General features: G+C 41.8%; 1 protein-coding gene across 1 annotated transcript in view; it reads right to left on the reverse strand.

Moving 5' to 3' along the window:
- Positions 1-4,123: 4,123 nt before the first annotated feature.
- The window catches only part of LOC311049257 (serine hydroxymethyltransferase, mitochondrial-like), a 33,011-nt gene continuing 13,887 nt past the window's right edge, over positions 4,124-23,247 (reverse strand). The window contains exons 3-12 of the mRNA XM_084062774.1: positions 21,228-21,307; positions 20,296-20,496; positions 18,589-18,670; positions 16,159-16,281; positions 13,711-13,850; positions 11,867-12,029; positions 10,805-10,904; positions 9,011-9,166; positions 6,386-6,493; positions 4,124-5,980 (exon numbers count right to left, since the gene is read on the reverse strand). Of these exons, the coding sequence (XP_083918900.1) occupies positions 5,853-5,980; positions 6,386-6,493; positions 9,011-9,166; positions 10,805-10,904; positions 11,867-12,029; positions 13,711-13,850; positions 16,159-16,281; positions 18,589-18,670; positions 20,296-20,496; positions 21,228-21,307 (1,281 nt within the window). The 3' untranslated portion in view covers positions 4,124-5,852. The remainder of the gene's footprint in view (positions 5,981-6,385; positions 6,494-9,010; positions 9,167-10,804; positions 10,905-11,866; positions 12,030-13,710; positions 13,851-16,158; positions 16,282-18,588; positions 18,671-20,295; positions 20,497-21,227; positions 21,308-23,247) is intronic.

A 23,247-nucleotide genomic window follows, 5' to 3' on the forward strand; every position in this document is an offset into this window, starting at 1 on the left:
TACTCAAGTACTGTACGTACTTACATTTTGAGGTGTTTGTGCTTTACTTGAGTATTTCCAATTTCCAAAACTTTTACTTCTACTCCACTACATCTCAGAGGCAAATATTGTACTTTTACTCCACTGCAATTATTTGAAAATATTAGTTACTAGTTACTTTGTAAATGTTTATTATTATTACAAAACATACATTAACCGTTTCAGCCCTATGAAAATAGCCGATCTACAAGCTCACAACAAGTAGAAAAGCGTTGCGTTGTTGTGAGCTTGTAGATTGGCTATTTTCAAAGCATTTTCATACATTTTGGAAACTTGTGAAATGGGACATTCTGCAAAATGAGTACTTAATTACTTTCAGTACTATATACGTATATTTTAATACGAATACTTTTGTACTGGTAAATGTTGAATTCCGCACTTACAGAGTATTTCTACATTGCAGTATTGATTAAGTAAAAATTGTTAAACGCCACAAACGCCCACACATGCACCCACGCACGTACGTGCACACACACACACACACACACACACACACACACACACACACACTCACTCACTCACTCACTCACTCACTCACTCACTCACTCACTCACTCACTCACTCACTCACTCACTCACTCACTCACTCACTCACTCACTCACACTCACACACTCACACTCACACTCACACTCACACTCACACTCACACACACACACACACACACACACACACACACACACACACACACACTCTTCCTGTGATAGTAGGTGAGTGGTGGAAGAAGTAGCTTATATTCAAACTTTTATATTAACTTAAATTATTATAAACAAATGATAAACTTGTTATAGTAAAAGTAGTGATAATATAAATACTCTGTTACAAGTAAAAGTCCATCTATTCTCAGTTTGCATGAGTAAAAATACAAACAGGGAACATTCATTGCGCTCTGGACTTAGTAAATTTATTTTTTCACCATTGTGTCACTACCGAAACGAAAGTTTGTCACTACCGAAACAAAAGTTAAATCCGAAAAAAGTGTGGAGGCCAAAATCGTCCCCCCAAAAACCTGTTAGGAGTATGTTTCAGGCAATTTAGAGTTGATTGGTAGTACTTTGTAGTGACTTTTTTTGGTCCCTAACATTCATCGAGCTCTGGACTTAGTAAATTTATTTTTTCACCATTGTGTCACTACCGAAACGAGACATCAAATTTCTCTTTTGGGCCTTGAGTCTTGGGACTCAAGGCCCAAAAGAGTAATTTGATGTCTCCGCGGGAGTAATTGGTTCGACTCAAGACTCTTTTGGGTCTTGAGTCTTGGGACTCAAGACTCAAATCCTGGAAATGGCAAATCAGCATGTGTGGGATTTGAAGGTGCAAGAGTCAGGTAAAAGTTGGAAAAATGTGCAAATTGGATTTGAACTGGGAACCTTCCGGTTATAAGCACTGTATCTTAACCACTGCACCACAGTGATTCTTACTGACTTTGTTCACTTGCGTGTTCTTCACTAAAAGATTAGATAAAGGTGCAGGAGTCAGGTAAAAGTTCAAAAAATGTCCTTGTTGGATTTGAACCAGCAACCTTCTGGTTATAAGCCCTGTATCTCAATCACTGCACCACTGTAATTGTCTCCGCCAGGAGACTACGTTTTCGTTCTCGTCCTTCCGTGTATCCACCAAGCTAACATTGGTCAAGCTTCACATGACACGTGACAATATGTTGAAAGGGTGTGCTTTGATTGGCTAACGAGACGCATGGTGAAATAGAGACCTATAAATAGGTGTGTCACTTCAAAAGATAATTTATATCTTTTGAAGTGAGGTAAGACAGGACTAATCAGGAACAGTACTGGAGACCTGTGCTCCGAGGAGCACATTTTCTAGTTTATATTTATGTTTATGGGGTTTGAAGGTGTGTGCATTGTGTACTCACCACGAGAGCCATGCTCCACAGCAGTGGAGAGGAGCTCCTGGTGATTTTTTTTTGAATGTGTGTCTACATTTCAACATGCTTTAACTGATATGGAACATTATTATAATTGTATTCCCCTGATGTGTGAATCACCCGAGTTTGTCAGCTGATGTGGATAGTTGCCCAGATGAGCCATTAACTGACTATCTGTCACAGAGCTCTTCCGTGGTCTGCCTCAACTAATGCAATTCAATTACTCTCTGCTCCTGGAAAATACCTAGATAAAAAGAAAATCTGTAGTGGAGCACATATTGTAGGGTGAGGATCCACTGTGGTGGAAGAAAAACAAGTTCCCGGAGTGTCTCCATAATGATCATGTGATTGCCAAGGTCTGTATAGCTGGTAGCGACATCGCAGACAGTGACATGTCTATGGGGAGGAGAGTGAATAGGCTCTATGCACAGCAGCCATATTGGAAAGAAATTGGGCCTCTTCCTTACTTCCTTCACAGGTGTTACCAATGATACTAATGAAGGTACCAATTTCTTTCCAATATGGCTGCTGTGCATATTAGCCTATTGAAACAACACTAGTAATTACCACTAAATAATCTGTCATCACATACGGTCTCTAACTAAATGTCTAATCGGCTTTACAGCCTAACTTTAAAAATATTTTATATCATAAAACAACCATATCTCTTGTGAGGACCAGGTCAGAAATTATACTACTGTATACTTGTGGGGACTTTTGGTAAAATAACAGTACACACACACACACACACACACACACACACACACACACACACACACACACACACACACACTTTGATTGTCACGAGTGTAAGCCCTGTGTGAACCACTGGATTCCATTCATCACCTCAGAGCATGGACATTGTCAGTCCACTAATTGATGAAGAGGAGATATCATTCATCTCCCATGAGTGCCATCAATCTTGCCTATAGACACACACAGAGCTCACACAGACACTCACTTAATGTGCGTGCGTGCGTGAGTGCACGGACGCGCGCACACACACACACACACACACACACACACACACACACACACGCACACGCGCGGAAACACACAAACGTAAAACACAGGGACATGTATTCCAGCATGAAGAACACTTGTGTTTTATTATGGGATAATTACAGCACATTAGCGAGCTTAGGGTGTTTAAATAGCACTTGAAATGCCATTAAACGCAGGCAGACAGCTCCTGTGTGCATTTGGGTCGCTGTATTACCATATCATGTTCCACCATGTCTAATTATGACAGGCAAGCATGGGACAGAATCAAACACACACACACACACACACACACACACACACACACTAAATACCGGCGTACGTACATGATTGAAATTAATTGCTGACACTGTCATTTATCCTCCTCCTCATTAAACAGACGTGATTTATTGTCAAATCAGCTATCATGGGAAGTGATTTTTATTTTATCATCCATAAGTGTGTATGCGTGTGTGTGTGTGTGTGTGTATGTCTCTTAACAGTAGATGGCAGAGGGGAGTTTTGAGATAGTATTTTAAGGAAATGTATCAGATACTGTAGGCAATATTGCCTACCGTGATGACTTTATATTTTGATTTTGTCAAACGTCTCAACAAATAATGATCAGAACTGATATCAATAAGTAATCATCAGAACTGATATCAAGATTCCCCATCCATATGGTGCAGACATAGTAAATTATAGCGTATACCAGTCAATCCAGAATAGTATTTTCCTTTTCTTTTTTACCAGTGTTACCCGAAAATAAACTTTTATAGTTATTATTCCATGTCAGGAAAGTCTCAATGACTCCTGATACAAAAATAATGAAGGACAGAGGATTCTGGTTTCAGCAGGGAGTGAAATTAGCCATTTATATGTAGATCGAACTGCAATAGGGGCCATTAAAAATAATCAGCAGAAATACACAGAATTGGTCATAGAATGAGTCCATTATTCATTACTTAAGAATATTATGCTACTGCTGTCATCTGACATGAAAATGTTCAAGAAACTGTACAAGACGTGCAGTGAGTGTGTGGCAAACTAACCAAGCATAATGCAAGTAGGAAATCAATGTTATAATACAAGCAAGTAATACTAAGTAGTTTAAGTAAAGAAGTGTAATGGGTAAAGTGTAGAAAATAACCTTATATAGTTGTCCACACTGTGTGGTACACAGTTACCAAATCATTATAGAAATGACACAACACACTTAAGTATTTGAATTACTGCATATATTTATTTTATTAGGATTAATTTCTATAAAATCTTCTGTAAAATTAAGTTTTCAAAACTGTGCAGATGTGAAACACACTTAAGATAGATTAGGCAACATGCCATAGTCCTCTCCCTGTTCCTGCATTGTGCTATGCGGTAAGGTCCGTTTGACAAAGGCAGTGGTTCTCAAACTTTTTCATGTCAAGGACCCCCAAATTGATATGTATTTGGCAGGGACCCCCATACAAAAGTCATGTTACTCAAATGTTTCACAAATATCAAAATGTTTTATTTTTCAAATAGCCAAGTAGTGTACATAGGGTTAACATGGTTAAATAGATTTTTATGCTATATTAACTCATTTTGCTGGGAACCCCCTGAAACCCCCTCAAGGACCCCTGGACCCCATTTTGAGAACCACTGGACAAAGGGATTGGATAATCTTGTTCCTTCACTGATGCAGTGATGACAAGAATCAAAATACCCCCGATTGTGTGAACGTTATATCAGCGGACTTAAATATCATGTAAAAAAAAAAATACTGTGATATGAAATGAAGCTGCGACACGCTTATCATCAACACTCACTATAGTGGTGAAATATTTGACAATTACATAGACATGCTGGGAGAAGTTCATTTAAATTAGTTTATTTCTCTCAAAATAAAACTAATGAGAACTTAAAGATATCCAAGATGGTGATGGAAGTTTAAGACTGAGAAAAATAGTTATGTATAAAAAGAACATATAAAAGTTTTACTCTTTGTAAACATATCCAAAGGTCATGAAATGCAGGGCAATTTTCCTATTTATATATATTTGTTATTTATCTGTAAAAACTGATAACAAAATGCCAAATACTGTATGCACGTGGATTGCTTTCAAATATCTAATCTATGTTATGCAAGAAGAAAAAGCAAAGTTGGGGGTGAGTGGATCTTTTCACACTTCCAATCTCTAACTTGGTCACCTCCATTTTAATAATAATTAAAACAAAAGATGTATTAAATACCATTAAAAGAATTAAGACAAATCTTCGATTGACAAAAACCTGTCGTTGTATATTCTGCTTTGTCAGTTAGGATAACTGGCATAATTAAAAACTTAACGTCAAATTATATACTGTTATTGTTTCCCTTGGTTAACGGGCTATTACTAATGCTGCTTTACGGAACACCACTCCATTTCTTTATCATTTATCAGGTTAAACACAGAAAATGTCACAATGTTACAGGGTTGACACATCTACATAAGTCACGTAAGTTAAGATGTTGCCCAACAGCATTAAGACTCTTCTGTGCGTCTAATTATAAAATCAAAAAGTCACAGTCCATGACAGCAAAGGGCTTCACGTGGAACTCTGAAAGCACGTTAGTTGTCATTTGATTAATCAATCCGACTGAGACGTTACATTTTTGACACCATGTTAAAGAAGCAGTGCAAGGACAAGTGGATCTTTACATGTAAACTTGCACAAACGATAAAGAGGAATTACTCTGAAATGACACCGCTTGATCTCAATACTGTATAATGTAACTGGATGACTTCACAAAAGGAAATTATTTTCTCTTGGGGTCTGACAGGCCACAATCATCTCCAGAGTTATCCATACCGACTGGCATCCGCCACAATCGCCACCACCACCTCATGTCTCTACCCACATAATCATCGACCCAGCTTTCCAGACGTGTTACTGCCCTGCCACCCCCTTCGCTCCGTTTTGGCCCAGTCTAGTGGTCTTCGAAGCCCGGCATGGGGAATGGCCTGGCGAAACCCTCCACGCGGTGCCTCAGCTCAGCGATCCGAGCCACAGTCTCTGGGTCCTGAAGCAGGAAGTTCTTAAACTCCAGGAGCTTTCCTGTGGAAGACACAGGAAGAGAAGAGCGAGGGAGATTCAGACAAGAGAGTTGGAGAAGCTCACGCAGGAAGATCAACTTCCTGTGTTTTATAACCAATGCAGGTTGTTTTGTGTTTTGTCTCAGTATCGTAATAAGGTAAACATGGCCTGAGGCGAGGTATACTGTAGCATAAGCTGTACCAGATACAACAACACTGCACCTCGCTCGCCGAGGAAGTTTTAGGCTATTTTTACTTTATTTATTCTATTTTGACACTTTCAAAGTGCTGCGTGTAGTCGGAAACAAACAAAATGTTTTTCATTAAACGATAAAAAAGGGCCTTAGAAGTATATTGATTGTGTTTGCCAGCCAGTCTACACTGATAACAACAACGACATTCTTCCCGCCCAGTTCCCCACACTTGCCGGTCTTCTTCTTGACGTCCAGGGCAATTTGGAAGCCCTCGTCCATGAACTCCACTACCTGGATGAAGTCTGCTTCTTTGAATTGCCTGGAGGTCAAGGCTGGGGCACCTGGGAAAGAGAACAGAGTACAGGAATGTACAGCTTTATCCTTAAACCAGAGAGCACTTTATTCACCAAGATGGTTGGTGGGCAAGTTGGCATTTTCCAATCGGAACACCCCGCCCAAAATGAACAAAAAAAAATCGCACCCTGTGTGAAGGAAGCGGTGCCTTTGATGAGTGGCCTCCTGGTGGCGCTAGAATAGGGCGGGGCAGGGCTTCAGCAATTAATGCTCGTCCCTATTGGTGGTGTAAGTCCACATACCAAATTTGGACTTGGTGGCATGCTGCAAACTGGAGTTATAGCTGTTTAAAGGCAGTGGCCTCCTGGTGGCGCTATAATAGGGCGGGGCGGGGCTTCAGCAATCAATGCTCGTCCCTATTGGTGGTCTAAGTCCACATACCAAATTTGGACTTGCTGGCATGCTGCGAACTGGAGTTATAGCTGTTTAAAGCCCGTGCTGAAACGGACAAACGGACAAACGGACATACGGACATACGGACGGACATAGTCAAAGGTAGAGCGGCTGGCACCGCTAACAAATGGCTGTAGCGGTCGCGTTTGTGCGTACAAATATGATATAATAAGGTTTCTATTTTAAAACTTCCGCACGCAGCCTGACACATGAGTCAGGCTGCGTGTGTGTGTGATAGATGATTTAAAAAATACCAAAGGTGAAAGAGCACGTATAAAACTTTTAAGTTACATTTCCTCGTGCTCCAACGTTTTGCCCAATCAGTCAACAGCGATTCTTACTTTAGAATGCTAAAAATGTGTGATTTGAAAGCCGAGAACTAATTGAACTATGAGTGGGTAGCCCCAACTAACTCTCCATATGTGCATATCTGATACGTGCTTGTGGATTGATTGGCTGCTCACTAAAATAGCTGCATCCACATTTTGGGTCAAAAAAGAAAAAAGAAAAAAATAAGTTAAAAATAAGCTAATAAGGGCTCGGTCTTCATAGCAACTAGAGACTAAAGTCCAATTTACTGGGAGAACAAGTGAGTAAACCAAACACTAATTAATTAATGATGATCAGCTCAGTGCATCTGGTTTAACTGTTTACGAGGTCTCTCTACATCTAAAGAGGGTAAATACTAAGGAAAAGTATCAAGAATGAGGCAGTTATGACCTACCCTAACTGTACATAAATATAGGTCACGTACAGGGACAGGGAGTGATGAACATACCGTAACATTCAGATCTAGATCATCCAGACTTGACTTCTGTAGTTTTACGTTGTTCAAATGATTTTAATCACCTACACTTTCGAGGGTACAGCTTTCCTAGTCACCCGTTTATGTTTTTTTTTTATTGTTGCTCCTGAACTATGGGCCACGAGGCTCTGTAACCATTGGGTCCCAAGGCTACTTACTTACAGGTTAAATATGTAGTTTAGTACTTAAAGGAGAGTTCCAGTCATTTTAGGTGTTTGCTTTGATGTGTCGCTAATCACTCACCAACATACCAGGGGCAGTTGACTTTTTTCATAGAAGCCCCTGTTGTCCATTGTGGAGACCCCTTCCACTGGCATAATGGAGTAATGCGGATAAACAAAACCCGCCTATTTTAGCAGCTCCAATGTTCGTTTTTTTTCCACTAATCCTCATTATGCATTGTACTGACACTCAAACATGCACTGAATGTCCCTTATGAGCTGCCGTTCATGCAGAACGACGTGAAGCTAGTCCTCTGTGTTGCCAGATTCTGTGAGAGAAACAAGCAACCAGCTCCATGTCGTTCTGCATGAACGGCAGCTCGTAAGGGACATTCAGTGCATGTTTGAGTGTCAGTACACTGCATAATGAGGATTAGTGGAAAAAAACGAACTTTGGAGCTGCTAAAATAGGCGATTTTTGTTTATCCGCATTACTCCATTATGCCAGTGGAAGGGGTCTCCACAATGGACAACAGGGGCTTCTATGAAAAAAGTCAACTGCCCCTGGTATGTTGGCTAGTGATTAGCGACACATCAAAGCAAACACCTAAAATGACTGGAACTCTCCTTTAAGCCTACTCTATAAAACCAGGCAAGCAGGGACAGATTATGGACTAGGCCAATGGGAGCGGGGCCCCTGGGTAGTGGGCTTTCTGGCAGGGTGGGGAGGGCTCCCTAAAACAATGTTTCCCAAACAGTGGTTGGGGACCCATTTTCACTTTTTGTTCCTACATTAAAAATATATACGGTATACATATATAAATATTGTTGTTTCAAAAGATTAAAAAAAAATATAAAAAACCTCAAACATCTTTCAAAATAATTTAATAAATAAATAAAATCAAAGAAATTCCATAAAAAATAAAATATAACAACTTTTAAGAATTAGTGAAAAAATAGCAGATACTACGGCTACTTTCACTGGTTTAAATCCCTGGGAGACATCAAATTTCTCTTTTGGGTCTTCGAGCTAAGAAGTTTAGGAACCACTGCCCTAAAAGGTAACTGGCCCAGGGGCCTCGGCAAGTCTTATCCATCCCTGCAGCCAAGTACAGTATAATGTGGAGCTTGTCCTCATACAGTACCTAGCCTGAGGCCTCCAGGAGTTAGGGCACTCTTGTCCCCAGGGCAGGTGTTCTTGTTGGCAGTGATGGAGGCCAACTCCAGCACCCTCTCGGCCCGCGCTCCGTCGATGCCCTTAGGCCGCAGGTCCACCAAAACCAGATGGTTGTCTGTCCCACCTGAAATATTCAAACTGTACTTAGCGGACAAATCTTTCTCTTTAATAAATGATAAGAGTTCATAGATTTTTTAAGACCTGAACTTCTCTACTAACTCCTAGCTCAGTAGTAGAGAGTAGAGTGATCACTGGTCCAGCATGGTTGAGTTGCATTTATTTTTCTCCTAATGGATTAGACTTTACTCTAAAATGCAGTCTGGTGATGGTCCCAAATGCCTCTAAATGAATGTTTGGGTTATTTTCATGCTGGATGGGTTTGCTCAAACAATCTGAGAGGAGATGCTGCCTAAACAAAACTAGCCTCGCGTAGCCAGACTATATCACTGCATGGATATGAGTCTGGTGCTTCCATGAAGACGTTTCTTTTCCCCAAGGGGCGGGATCAAAACAATGGCCCTCGACGCAATTGGTTAGACCTACAACCAACTACCAATTACAGTCTCCCATATTCAAATACTGGGCCCTGATTGGTCACCCACGTCTTCTGGAGCAGGAAATGGATTCTCTATGGAGCGGTGCCAGACCCAAATCGCAGAGTGCAATTTTTTTTTGCACTCGCAGATTCGTCTGGTCCCAGGCTAAAACAAAACAACATCACCTAATGAAGGTAATCTTTTTTTCTGCTAGAATGCCTCATTCCTACAATTACACAAAGCCCAAGCAAGTCGGAGTGGCTTATTGTCGTATCGCCCGAGAACGAGGGTGTCTGTCTCTCCCCTTTTCGATGCGCTAGACCACCTGGGAGATGGATTGCTGAGGTGGTGTACAACATCTACCATTAGCTCCCAGTGCTTACCGCAAAACGTAGTTACCCAAGTCGTGCTACTCCTATGCTGAGTTGGCGGTGCCAGGGATCGAACCCAGGTTCCAAATCAAATAAATGTAAGATGAGTTCATATATGGATGTAAAGTTTTCAGGGAGAGAAATTGCTTATAAAAGAGACTCTTTTAGAGAAACATTCATCTGTCTTTATTTATTTTTCTGCAGGAATGTTACTTCTTTCTACTGTTATTAATTTCAGTTCAAAACAGCACCAATATTCTCCATAGGGAAACAACGTAGAATAAAAACAAAATACATGCAATTGTCTCGCTCAGTGACAGTGTCCCACTGGAGCAAGAGAAAAGAACCCACCACTGTCACCAATTATTTAACCGGGTGAATTCACCGAGTGAGAGTCTGACTCATCACAAAATTGCACAAGCTTGTTGGTCTAATTCTCAACACATCAGACGAGGGACTGATAGACAGGGTGTAAAGTAGGAACTGGCCTGCATTGTCCTGGAGGCTATACATCCGAAAAACAGCTGAGGCTTGTGTATTACATTATACAGGATGCTGTACTGTACACACGGTACAAGATTTAGCAAATTCAGCCACTTGCTCCCAACCCAAGTGACCAGGGGTGGTTAATTGGCAGCGCAGAGGAACGGTTGACTATCAGTTGAATTTAGAGAGGCAAAAGTTTATCTAACTAATCAATTTAATGGATTAAATAAAATAGTCAATTTTAATAAAATAATTGATTTTAGGGGGAATATTATTATTATGATTAGATTTGGGTACCCCTATTCTAATTGTTTGCAGAGATCCCCTTGGGAATAATTAACTTGACTTTTAGGTTAATAGTTTCATTACCTGAGACGAGTGTGTAGCCTTTGCTGAGCAGAGCTGTAGCCATAGCCTTGGAATTCTTCAGTACCTGGCCAATATATTCTCTAAACATGGGAGACTGAGCCTGGACGGACACACACACACACACACACACACACACACACACACACACACACACACACACACACACACACACACACACACACACACACACACACACACACACACACACACACACACACACACACACACACACACACACACACACACACTTTGACTTCAACAGTGGTCAGTACAGTTCTGTACGGTTTCACTTTTTCAGAGTCAGGTCTTGTTCTCAAGTTTTACTTTTAATATTTCAATGCAAATACTTTTTACTGTAATAATCTCTCAAACCAGACCATCTCTTCCACAATCCTTGAATGCTACAGAGTCTGTAATTCCACCCCGCAAAAGAACAGTTAGCTGACAGTTAGCTGACAGAAGGACCAATTATGACACAGTGTTCACAAAAATATATATTAAAATGTCTTTAAAATACATTTTTGAATTTCTACTAAGCAGCCAGCTAGGCTTCAACTTATTTGGTTTCTAGTAGCAGTTATTGACGGAGAGGCGGGACATCCGCTTTATTTTCTACTCATTTTCTGAGCATCCAAAGTACAGACTGTTGCAAATTATGGGAGCAAAACACATCTGTCTCGAGAGACTAATACTGTAATTACCAGTATAAAAGTGACAGGACTTTGAATCAAATTAGTCTCATTTCAACTTAAACTCAATTGATTTTTTTGTAAACAAATGACCAAAGAAAGAATACTACTGGAGAAATGTACCTATTGGGGTCAGAATTACTGTCAGAAATCTTTAGTCTACACTTTACTTGAATACAATCAATGGCTTGCATCAGGTATAAATGGTCAATATAAGTTTGTCACTAATAACTTTTGAGCCCGATTTACACCTTGTGGAATGACTGTTGCATGCCAAAAATAGCACATCTGCAAGCTTACAACTCATCTTACGACAGAGCATAAACAAAGGGCATAATGGTGAAATGTTGTCTTGACATGCGTTTTGTCTGACCTGTTTAAGTGCGACGGCCACACCAGCGATGGCGTGGTTGTGAGGGCCGCCCTGCAGGGAGGGGAAGACAGAGAAGTTGACCTTGTCCTCCAGGTCGTACATGATCTCCTTGCCCTTCTTATCCACAGAGCGAAGACCCTTACGGTAGAAGATGAGGCCGGCTCTGAAGGAAACAAAACAGAGAATCCTACTGATCAAGTATATTGTCACTATTGGGCAGAAACCTCCCATCTCCATATTCGAGACCATTTCTGATTCATGTATCTCTATGCATAACACAAAGGATAGTCCCTTGTAGGTTGTGATATAGTCATGATATGGGTGATAATAGGCAGTCAGCAAATGAGGGGACTGAATAATTCTGACAATGCAGTATTTATCCTGTCATCCATCTTTATATTTACCGAATCACTGTATGTATGCCTGTCCTTTGTACATCTTAAGAACCGCTCATCCGATTGACTTCACACTTGGCGGGTGTATTGTTAAGGCCCAAAGGGAGTGCAGTGTGTCAAGTGTGAAGTCGATCGGATGAGTGGTTCTCGAGAGCACTGCAAGCAGCCATGCCACGGTTCTTGACAACGTTGCAAGCAGTGGGCCAAGAAATTGTCACGCTCTGGACTGCACTAGTGATGACAAATTAAATAAACTAAATTTGTATTCTTATAATAAAAAAAAGGTAAAAAAACGGTTCCAAAGTAATCAATATCCCACTTTCCTGACAGATCGAGAAAATGGATGTCACATTAATCAGAATATGGCCATGGCTATTCTCTTAAAAAGGGAACACATTAATACAAGCTCACTGAAACATACTCCCCCCAACAGTATTTCTACAATGTTTTACAACCCAAAAATGGGCGTCGGCAGCAATCACCGAGATAGTTGCTGTGAACAAAGGTCAGCGTACAGGTTCGAGTTTTCTTCCACTATTAATCTCGTTAAGAATGCACACCTGAGGTGCACTGCCACAAAAGGTTAATTTGGAGCCGCATGAGACCTATTCACTGTTTGATAATACCAACAAAACCATGTCATATCAAACTACATTGGAAACTAAAGGGCTTGTTGTTGGCGCTAAGCAGATGCAGGTGCAGGTACAGACCATGTTGAGCAGTGTGCCCTCTTCTATCAGGCTCTTAAATGAGGTGTCAAAGCCAAAGTACATTTTATGCATATGGTTAATTATTGATGCTTTATGCTGTGTTTAGGTTATTGATAATATTGCTGATATATCTGATAAGGGGTTATGGTTTTAGCTGCCACTGTGGTAAACATCCTTGAATGTTTGCTACAGTACGTCTTCCACACCTGAACTTCATAACGGACTTGAATTTGAAAAATATTCGCATGGATTGATTATATGCTGAATTAATCAATTTAATAATAAACTGTATTGGCATAGCGCTTCTCAAAAACAGCGTTACAAACTGCTTCTCACAACTATACGTCGGAGCTAGTCAAAGTTGAAACCAATTCTAAAAGAGACTGGCAGCCAGTGTAGGGATGCCATTTCTCCCATTTAATGGGAGAAGAAATGTGGTAAACTTTTTGGGAGCCATTTAAAAGCCGAGTTGGAGCATTCTGTACCAGCTGCAGAAGACGGAGGGACGTTTGAGTAAGACACGTGTATATAGTTGAAGTAGTCAAGGTGTGAGGAAATAAAAGCATGAACGACTTCCTTCAGATCCGAGATGGACAGAAAAGATTTGGTTTGAATGAATATTTGAATATTCTATGCTTCTGTGGTATGCACGGTGGGCCTCCACCAAGCCAGCGAGTGCACATCCTGGTAGCGGCCTCAGTGACGGTCTACCAAGTCCTCCCTCTAGTTCCCACTGTACCTGGATCCTCGGAGGGACTTGTGAGTCGTGGAGGTGACCAGGTCAGCGTAGTCGAAGGGAGAGGGGACGGCCCTGCCTGCCACCAGGCCGCTGATGTGGGCCATGTCAGCCAGCAAGTAGGCCTTCACCTCGGTACACAGCTGAAGAGTGAAGAGGAGAGGATGACAGGAGAATCTGGATTAATACTAATGTTTTGTATTTATTTATGGTACAGTCAGAGAGGATTTACAAAATATATGTGAATAAAAATGTGTATACATCTGTGGACTACTGGCAGTGTTTGTGAGATTAGCTCTTGACTCACAGACACACACAGACCCTCTCATAGATGGCTAGCCTTTGCGCTGCTTCAAATTTAAGTTACTAGTACTGTATGTCTTTGAGACTCTTCTTTTCAGAAGAAACAGGTGTGATTGGAGAGAGGGGGGGGGGGGGAGACAAATCTCTCTCCAAACAACGATCACATATGGCTACAGGTGAAAGTGAGAGGCTGTTATATGGACTTATACTGTATGAAGGGAAGGAAAACTAACAGTCACATTTTCTACAAAACATCCATAACACATTAAGACCTGAGGCCGATTCTAAAAATGTTTTCTAAATCATTATAAAAAACTCATTTTTCTATATCTGTGGTGCTCAAACTTTTTCATGTCAAGGACCCCCAAAATTATATGTATTTGGCCAAAAAATAAAACGCATCTAAAAATGTAAGTTAAAGAGTTAAACGTTCGCTTTAAAATATGTATATTCAAAGATTTGCACACATTTTCTAGATTAAAAAAATCTACAAGCTCATAGCTATGAGCTTGTACATCTGCTATTTTTGAATAGCCAACGTATAAAATAATGGTTGAAGTGGTTTCAGAGATGCTTTCTCCATTTTAATGGGTTAAAGCAATATCAAGAAATAGTATTAACTTCAGTCACAAGTAGCACCTACAGTATGTTTTCAAATGGGCAGAGGACTGGAAGCAACAGTGACAGGCTGGTGTAATTATACTCTTCAGCAGTATTCAGAGGGCCTGAAATATTATGGCATATTCAATAAACCTGCACTGTTCCCTGCCAGTTTTTATTGAGTGGGGCTCAAACAATAAATAGCTCGCTAACATGCAAATGACTCGCTGGCAAATGATCAGAGCGATAAGCAATCTTTTTAGAGTCCCAATTAATATGCATTATCGTGACAATCTCCTTTCCTTTTTATATCTAAACTGGATCGGCACATCTTTATTAGATTAGAATTCAGGGAGACAGGAGGGTTTCTGGAGGGAGTTCAGAATGCAAGAAGGTTATGAACGTAAATGCTGACGAGGAAATGAGTTTGAGAGGGAGAGAGAGAGGGAGAGAGAAAGAGAGAGAAAGAGAGAGACAGACAGACAGAGAGAGAGAGAAACATAAGAAAAGGAGATGGAGCGAGAAAAATAGTGTGGTACTCTAGGTAATGTAACCCTCATAACCTTGGTGGCAGCCTGGTCGGGTAGGCTGCCCCATAAAACAGTGAACAGTTCCACAGAGACACGCCAATGGAAAAATATGGTGGCTCTTCAGGCTGAGTAGCTGTGAGTAGTTAATAAACATGCAGCTCTCTCAACAGGGGGACTCTCCATCTGATACTACTGGCTAAAGTGGAACTCCACACAACAGTGAGGGCCAGTCATAGACTGAGTGGACATTCAGTGGGTGGATACAGCACCAAACAGATAAATGGGCCTCTTGTGCATTCTAAAAGAGAGCCAGAGGTGTGAGGTGAAAAGTCACCATTGTTTATGTGTGCGTGTGAGGTTGTGTATTAGACCATTTTGTGTCTGGGTGAGAGTGTATATTTGTGTGTGTTTTTATAGGTCGGGGCAAAAGTGTGTGCAGTGGAGTTTATTTATGTTTGCCTCTGGTGTGAAAATAGAGTGTGAGGTTGAGCAAGACAGTGAGTGTGTATCCTGTGTCTGAGGGCATGCATGAATGATGTGCAACTGTTTGAGTTAATTCCAGAAGTTTGGAAGGCCCAAGTGAGAGAATGTGTGAGAGAGGGTGTGAAAACATTAACGCCGGTATAAAACACAAAGTGAACAACGGTGAGAGCTGACACTGGGTTCCATACTGTTGCAAATGTTAACTAGGCTGAGCACCAACAGCGAGGGAGCAGGTGTGTGTGTGTGTGTGTGTGTGTGTGTGCACGCACACGCGTGTGACAGTGCTGTGGTCAAGGTTGGCTGACTTTTAAATACAGAGAAAGGGGATGTCCGACCTTCCTAATGTCCAGAGAGGAAAGAGGAAATGAGAAAAATACAGGTAGCAGGTGTGAGTGTGAGTGTGAGTGTGAGTGTGTGTGTGTGTGTGTGTGTGTGTGTGTGTGTGTGTGTGTGTGTGTGTGTGTGTGTGAGAGAGAGTTTGACAGAGGGAGAGGGTGAAGGTTGGGTGAGCATTAAATAAAGGGGCCCTATGCACCTTCTTGATGCGGGCGTAGTCAATGAGGCGGGCGTATGCACTGGTGCCGGCAATGATGAGTTTGGGCCGGAACAGCCTGGCAGTCAACTCCAGCTGGTCGTAGTCAATGAGTCCTGTTGCGGGCTGGAGAGAGAGACAGAGAGATAGTTGGGAGGAGGGGTTGAGAGAGAGTGAGACAGAGAGACGAGAAAGAGAGCGAGTTGGGAGGAGGGGGGGTAGAGTTAGGGAGAGCAACAAAAAATATATTTTCAATAACACTCCTAAGACAAACTATCCGTCTCAGCCATCTTAAAAATGGCATTTGGGGGCAAGGGACTTGATCGAGGGGAAACAGTTGGAGCAAATGGAGCAAATTAGTGCATAATACAACAGTTCAAACTCATTGATCAGCCGATATGGAGTGGGATTTATCGTGGCTCTTTGCTTTAGAAAGCACATTTCTTTTTAAAAGAACAGCGTGGAGCAGTTCACAGCTCAGTGAGTGGATTTGCTACACGTGTCACATGAGCTGGCATCGGGCTGCTCATTCCATTTGCCATTTTGCCCATTTCGTGCCTTTGCCTTTGGCACAAGACAGGAATTTTCTTTCGACACCCCCGTCTCAGGCTGCAGAGAGAGAATATATGTGAGAAACACAATCTCACACAGAGAGAGGGAGAGACCAAGAAAGCAGGGATGGAGAAATGTCTAAAAAAGACAGAGATAGAGAGACACAGTGATGGAGAGAGAGAAAGATAGATAGACGTGAGAGAGGGCGAAAGAGAGGAGGGATGGAGAACGAGCGACACAGAGACCCTAGAAGAGCCAAATAGCCAGCGAGGGAGGAGCAGGAAAGCTTTATTTAGACAAGCAGATAATCTCCCATCTCTGGACGGCCCCTCACTCCATCACAGTGCTCCTTGTGAGGGGGGAGCCGCCGGTGCTGGCCGGCCTGTCGATTTCCCATTATCTCTCTCGCAGAGGGGTCCTGCCCGCCCATCCATCAGGGAGCCTGGACACGTGCACTCTCTCCAGGGCATCGATCAGATACTACTACCACCACCACAACAACTACTACTACTACCACCACCACCTCACCAATGCAACCAAAGAAAACACCATGGCAAACTCACTTATCATATCTGGAGAATTACTTGAGAAATGGCCAATCTTACTGCTGTCGCTGTGGGGCCCAGACTGGCCCACTGCAGCAAAACAGTAATTGTGTGTAGTATAAGCACATCTTATTTATCTGATTTCTTTGTTCCACTTCATACATTGGGGGTTTTCAAATGCATTGGGTAACATTCAAACAAGACAAAGTAAATTTAACCAAGACAAAGGAGCTATCTAAAACGTCTAGATCTTTCTTCAACAATTGAACAATTCAATTTCTCGTTATAAAAAAAGAAAAATATTTTAAAAAAGAGATCAATTGTAGTCCCTGTCCACTAATAAGACAAGGGACACTCAAGTTTGCAAGGCCAGCAAAGGAATCCAAGTGCATTATCATGTGCACTGGCAGACAATTATGCAACACTGACAACGTGCGCCTAATTAACAACGTTCACACTTTACTTAGCAGTTCCTTCTGTCTTAATGATGCCAACATAGAGAATGAATCATCTCCTCATGATAATTGCTGCCTCTATCTATCAGTACTATTCATTACCGAAGCCAAATGTGTATAACAAACAGCGCAACTGGTCACTTTACGACATGGCATGTTCATCTCTGACAGAACTCAAAGGAGTGAGGATACTTTTAAAGCCATGGTAAACCAACAGATATGGCAATGATGAACTACATAATACATTATCGCACACTATCACTCCATTCTTCTCACTAGAATGGAGTATCGAACGAGCGAGGTTCACTGCAGTGGGATAGTACAGATATTATCAGCTACATTGTAAATCACAGAAAAAGCATACCAATGTGACTATGATATACTCTTCCTGCCTGTCTACATTTACACATTCTAGCATTGTATTGTCCAATATGGGAACCTGCAGCTGTATGGCAGATAAGGCAGATATAAAAAAAACATTAAGATGGATTTAAAATGCTATTTAAAGCAGCAATCTGTAACATTCGGTTTCAAACCCAAGTCCCCAGCACAAGCAGCAAAGTTTTTACTGTTGAATTATAACAGAGAGCACGTTTGGGAAGTTGAGTTATTTCCTTAAAATACCTCTCGTCAATCAGTAGTGGCCCTACATGATATTTCTCAATAGAAGAGCAGGTAGACCACCTCCAATCACCACAGATGTGTTAGTTATATTGTATTAACATACGGTACTACACATATTAACAAATAGGTAGCACTTTATAATATACGTATTAAAAAAAACATGTAACCCATTATAGCCCAGTCCCAACACCTTTGACCACTGCTTTCAAAGAGTCAACTAGAAGAATGTGGCTATAGCTGCAGAGGTCTCTACTTACATTGAGTTTGTAGGGCATGGACTCAAAATAGATGGACGTAGCTGAGATCCTCTTCACTTCAGACGAGAAGCCATGGGTCAGACTGGGGAGACAGTATGCAACAAGTCAATGAGTCTGCATGCTTGCTTTCATGACTAAAACATAATACATACATTAATCACAGTGTGGAAAACATTTGGTAAGACTAGAAATCTAGTCATGTTGTATCTTTTAGGTTGTGACCTCAGACGGAGTGAGACTGAATACCACTTCCGGTTAACTCTTTCACAATAAAATGTTTACTCTTATACAAATAAACTCCATAAATTATAAAAAACTAATCTCTACTGTCTCTGTCTCCGATGTGCGGGCCAGGCCACTAGAAGTGAGGGCCGTATAGCAGCCTGAAAGTCTAGTAATAATAATTGACATAGGCTACTTTTATTCTAATAATTATTAACCCACCTCCTCACAGACATAGTGATAGTGTTAAAGATCTAAAAGATCACAACGCGTTGCCAATCGACACGTTGTGAAATAGTAGATCGGCTAAATTTGGGACGTGACACCGTTGTACGACGGAGCATAAACCGGGCTGTCATTACGGGACTGATTGGCTGCAGCTGGGGTCTGGGAGCTCCGCTATGCTGCAGCCTGTTTAAATGAGTTTGTTAAACATTTTAATCGGCAAGTTAGGAAGAAAAGCCACTATCGAAAAACATAAAGAGGAAAACTGTCAGGGTATTTAAAGAGGAATGGACAAGTTTGCTGTCCATTCCTGCGTTCATCCTACCTGGTTGCATCAAAGAAAAGCTGTTGTGTTCTGCAATAAAGTAAAGTGTTGGCTGCCCGATATCAATTTATACGGCACCACAAGACGAATCATGGCACCTTCAAAGTGGACAACGTGGATAAAAGTATAATAAGCATTCTTCAGGTGTCTAGTTGGACATTATAGCTATAATGATAGAGCATATGTGACTTTATGTCTGAAAAATAAGTCTGAAAAAAAAAATCTGGCGGGTCAGATATTATTTCTGGGGGGCTGCTTCTGGCCCACAGGCAGTTGTATACCCCTGCCTTATGGGCAGAATTGAAAGCAGTTTTGGAGGTGTGCTGTATAGAGAGACTTCATAACATTTCAATTTGGCAATGATTGGTTGTTCCGTTCATGATTTATTTTTGTTTAAGAAATGAGCCTCGCCGACAACTCTGTGAAGGCAAACAGGTATGGAGCATCAAAACCCTGTTTGACAGTCATTGCCACATGACGCACAAGACCATGTATGGCCTCGTTGGTGATCAAACAGTGACATTTGTACCATTTGTGGTGTCCCCTATGGGTGGAAGTGAAATTGCTTTTGACTCTGCGTTGTAAATGAGGCCCCTAAATGTGCGATTCAAATTTGGGGCCGATGGGACACTGTTGCTGCGTTCATGATTCATTCATTTTTCACAATGCAATCCAGAAATAAAAACTGTATCAAACTGGGGGTCTTTGAAATTTAAATGGTTGAGATTCACCGTCACAGAGGACAATAAACGAAAAAATAATAATTGTCCTCTGTCCTGAAGAGACATATTTAGTTGTAGTTGTAGTAGTGAAGAGATACTGAGTGGAAGATTGAATGAATTAGAAAGAAGAGGAGTGACTGAAAGAGTGAATGAATGAAGAGTGAGTGTGGGAAGGATGAGGGCAGAGACACGTATCAAGTATTGAGTACTGACTGTCCACCGTCTGGCAGGTCCAGGCCCATGATGCGGTCGTGGGGTTGGAGCACGGCTGTGTAGGCTGCAAAGTTGGCTGGAGAGCCGGAGTACGGCTGGACGTTGACCCCCCACAGGCTCGGGTCGAGATCAAAGGCGTCCAATGCTCTCTTCTGGCACAGCAGCTCAATCTGATCCACCACCTCGGCGCCGCCATAGTACCTGACAGGACAAGTAAATAAATCCATCTAACACACAGCAAGACAAATCGGGATTTTGCTATTTATCACTTAATCACTTGAACCCTGGCTTCCTATTTTTGCTATGTTTGACTGGCACCACATATACGTGTCTCTTCACTACCGCCAGCGTTAACAATGTGATTTCAATTAACAATGATTTAATTAAGCGACCTTTGTGATAACTGTAGAAGAATACATCAATAACATCAACCAACTTTTTAATCAACTGGAGTGAAAACCAGTGGGGACATTTCTAAAGAGGAAGTGGATGAAGAGGAGAAAACAGTACAGTACAATATATTTCAGCAGGTGGCAGACAACAGATGGCTGCGGTCCATCCAATTTGATCATTCTTTGGTGCTATTACATTAGAGCAAAGCAATAGAGTAGGTGGCAAAAAACACAAACAACAATGAACAAAACAAAACAAAAAACACAGCAACTCCAAGAGATTTAATATGAGCCTAAATTCCACAAATCCCAAATAATGCCGAATGAGGGATGCATTAGAACACGTCTGTGATTGTTGCTGAAAGAATTATTCATCCGAGGAAAATAACCCAACAATAATAACGGGGGAAAGGCGCTAAAAGGCTCTTCTGCATCACCTCAAGTGACTTTTGGAGGCTAGATACTCTATGTGTAATATTATATAAAGCAGGCTAGGACGAGAGTTAAGAGTGTGTGTGTGCGGCCTGTGTAAGCACTCACCTTCTCCCCGGGTAACCTTCCGAGTACTTGTTGTTCAGACAGGAGCCCTGCGCTTCCAGAGCAGCTCGACTGCAGAAATTCTGTGATCACGACACACACACACACACACACACACACACACACAAAAGAGAGACACACGGATCAATGGCTGCAGTGGACAGAAGGGACACGGACGGCAAATTAAAGTGCGTTAAGTGATCGTGAGAAATCCCCCTCCGGCTGCAGACGGATCGTTGCAGTATTGAACCCCAGCACTTCTCATAGCATCACCACTCACCACTTGCTGCAGGACACGACACTCGCCATAAACACTCCAAATGAGGCAAAAAGCACAGCGCTCATTTGTGGTGCGTGGCAAAGAAGTTCTGTTCGTGTAAAGGTTTTTTTTTAATGGTGTTTTCAATTCAATTCAATTCAAAAGCATTCGGCATCGACTGTGTGTAGACTCTCACATTGTACAATGCACAACTATACTATAACTATATTATAAACACTGCATGGCTCTGCATGGCTCTGCCCCCCCCCCCCCCCCCCCCCCCCCCCACACACACACACACACACACACACACACACACACACACACACACACACACCTCTATGCTAATGATCCACCTGAGAGCCAAGAAGAGATGAAGGGAGATAACAACCCCAGTAAGAGCCTTCCACCAGTCATGCCGAGGTCTGCGTAGCCATTAGAATTGGAAATGCAATTGTTTCCTCTTAGTGCTGGAGAGAAAGAGAGAGAGTGTTTGTGTGTGTGTGCGCGTGTGAGTGAGTTCCTGTGTGCATGCAAGGGTGCGTAAAACAAATGAATGTTTCCCTTGGAGGAAAGCCCTGCCGAGTGAGGCAGAGAGGCGAGGAGGCCATATGAAGATATCAGCTTTATCTCACAGCAGAGCGGTCAGGCTTTGTGCTGAGACGGGGCAGGGGTGGGTGTAGAGGGGGTCTGATATACTCCACTGAGCAACTACGGTGGCAGAGAAGAAGAAGCAGGAGGAGAGGCAGAAGAGAGGAAAGGAACAACACTAGATTTAAAAAAAATATCTTGCTTTTTTGCATAGTAAAAAAAAAAAATTAGAAAAAAAAAGAATTCCCATTTCACAGCACACAGCTCCAGAGTGAAAACAAAGAGGTGCCTGGGCACCTTGGTAATGACTGATCACTACTCTTATCTTTACAGAAGGCTGTGAGCGTTTCTGCGGTCGAAAGAGCCAATTCAGAATTATTATTTCTTTGAGCGGAAGGGGTGTGGAGTTCTACGAGAAAGATGAGAATCTTTTTAAAAAGGGAGGGACGAAGATGTATTAACGCTGCAAACGGTTTGTGGAAAGCAGCAACTTTTTTTCATATTTTAAATCACAGAACTTAAAAATGCATGCCGAATTTTAAGTGTGGTGGGCAGCTAAAATCAATGAGGCATGAGCCTAACTCAAGGATATCCTCAAGGCAACGCAATAAAGAATCTTCAGGCTATGGCAGGTGTTGAGAGGTCACACTTTCCTAGTTCCGCTGCATTTTTAGACACATCCTCATTAAAGCACTACAGCCCTAGAGTTCACATTGCCAAAGAAACAAGGGAAGATTTTTTCACAAAATGCTGGAAACAATGCATGGTGCAACAACGCCATGCTATGCCAAGAAGGCATCGAGGAGGAAGATGGCACTGATGTACCAAATTAAGTTAGCTGGGGTGATATCCTGAAAAATGGGCTGAAGATTGAATTCTCTAGAAAATCTATGTATGCTATCGGAAATTCAGGACATTAAAACCAACATGAGAAGAGAATAGAATAACAGATGCAGACGAGTCCACCGCATATCAAACACCGAAGACAGTCTGTCCGTTTTTCCAGTCACAGTGAAAAAACTGTTCACCTCCAAAATCGATGACCAGGAAAATAGAAGCCACAGATCTAAGCTCAGGCAGATAAACCTTCCAGAGGTTGCAGAGTGAAATGATGCATGCGCTTTCATAGAGAGCGAGCTATCCGAGGCATTGGATCTCGTCTCGAGCCATTTT

This window comes from Gymnoscopelus microlampas (assembly GCF_963454915.1).
Source record: "Gymnoscopelus microlampas genome assembly, chromosome: 7".
NCBI lineage: Eukaryota > Metazoa > Chordata > Actinopteri > Myctophiformes > Myctophidae > Gymnoscopelus > Gymnoscopelus microlampas.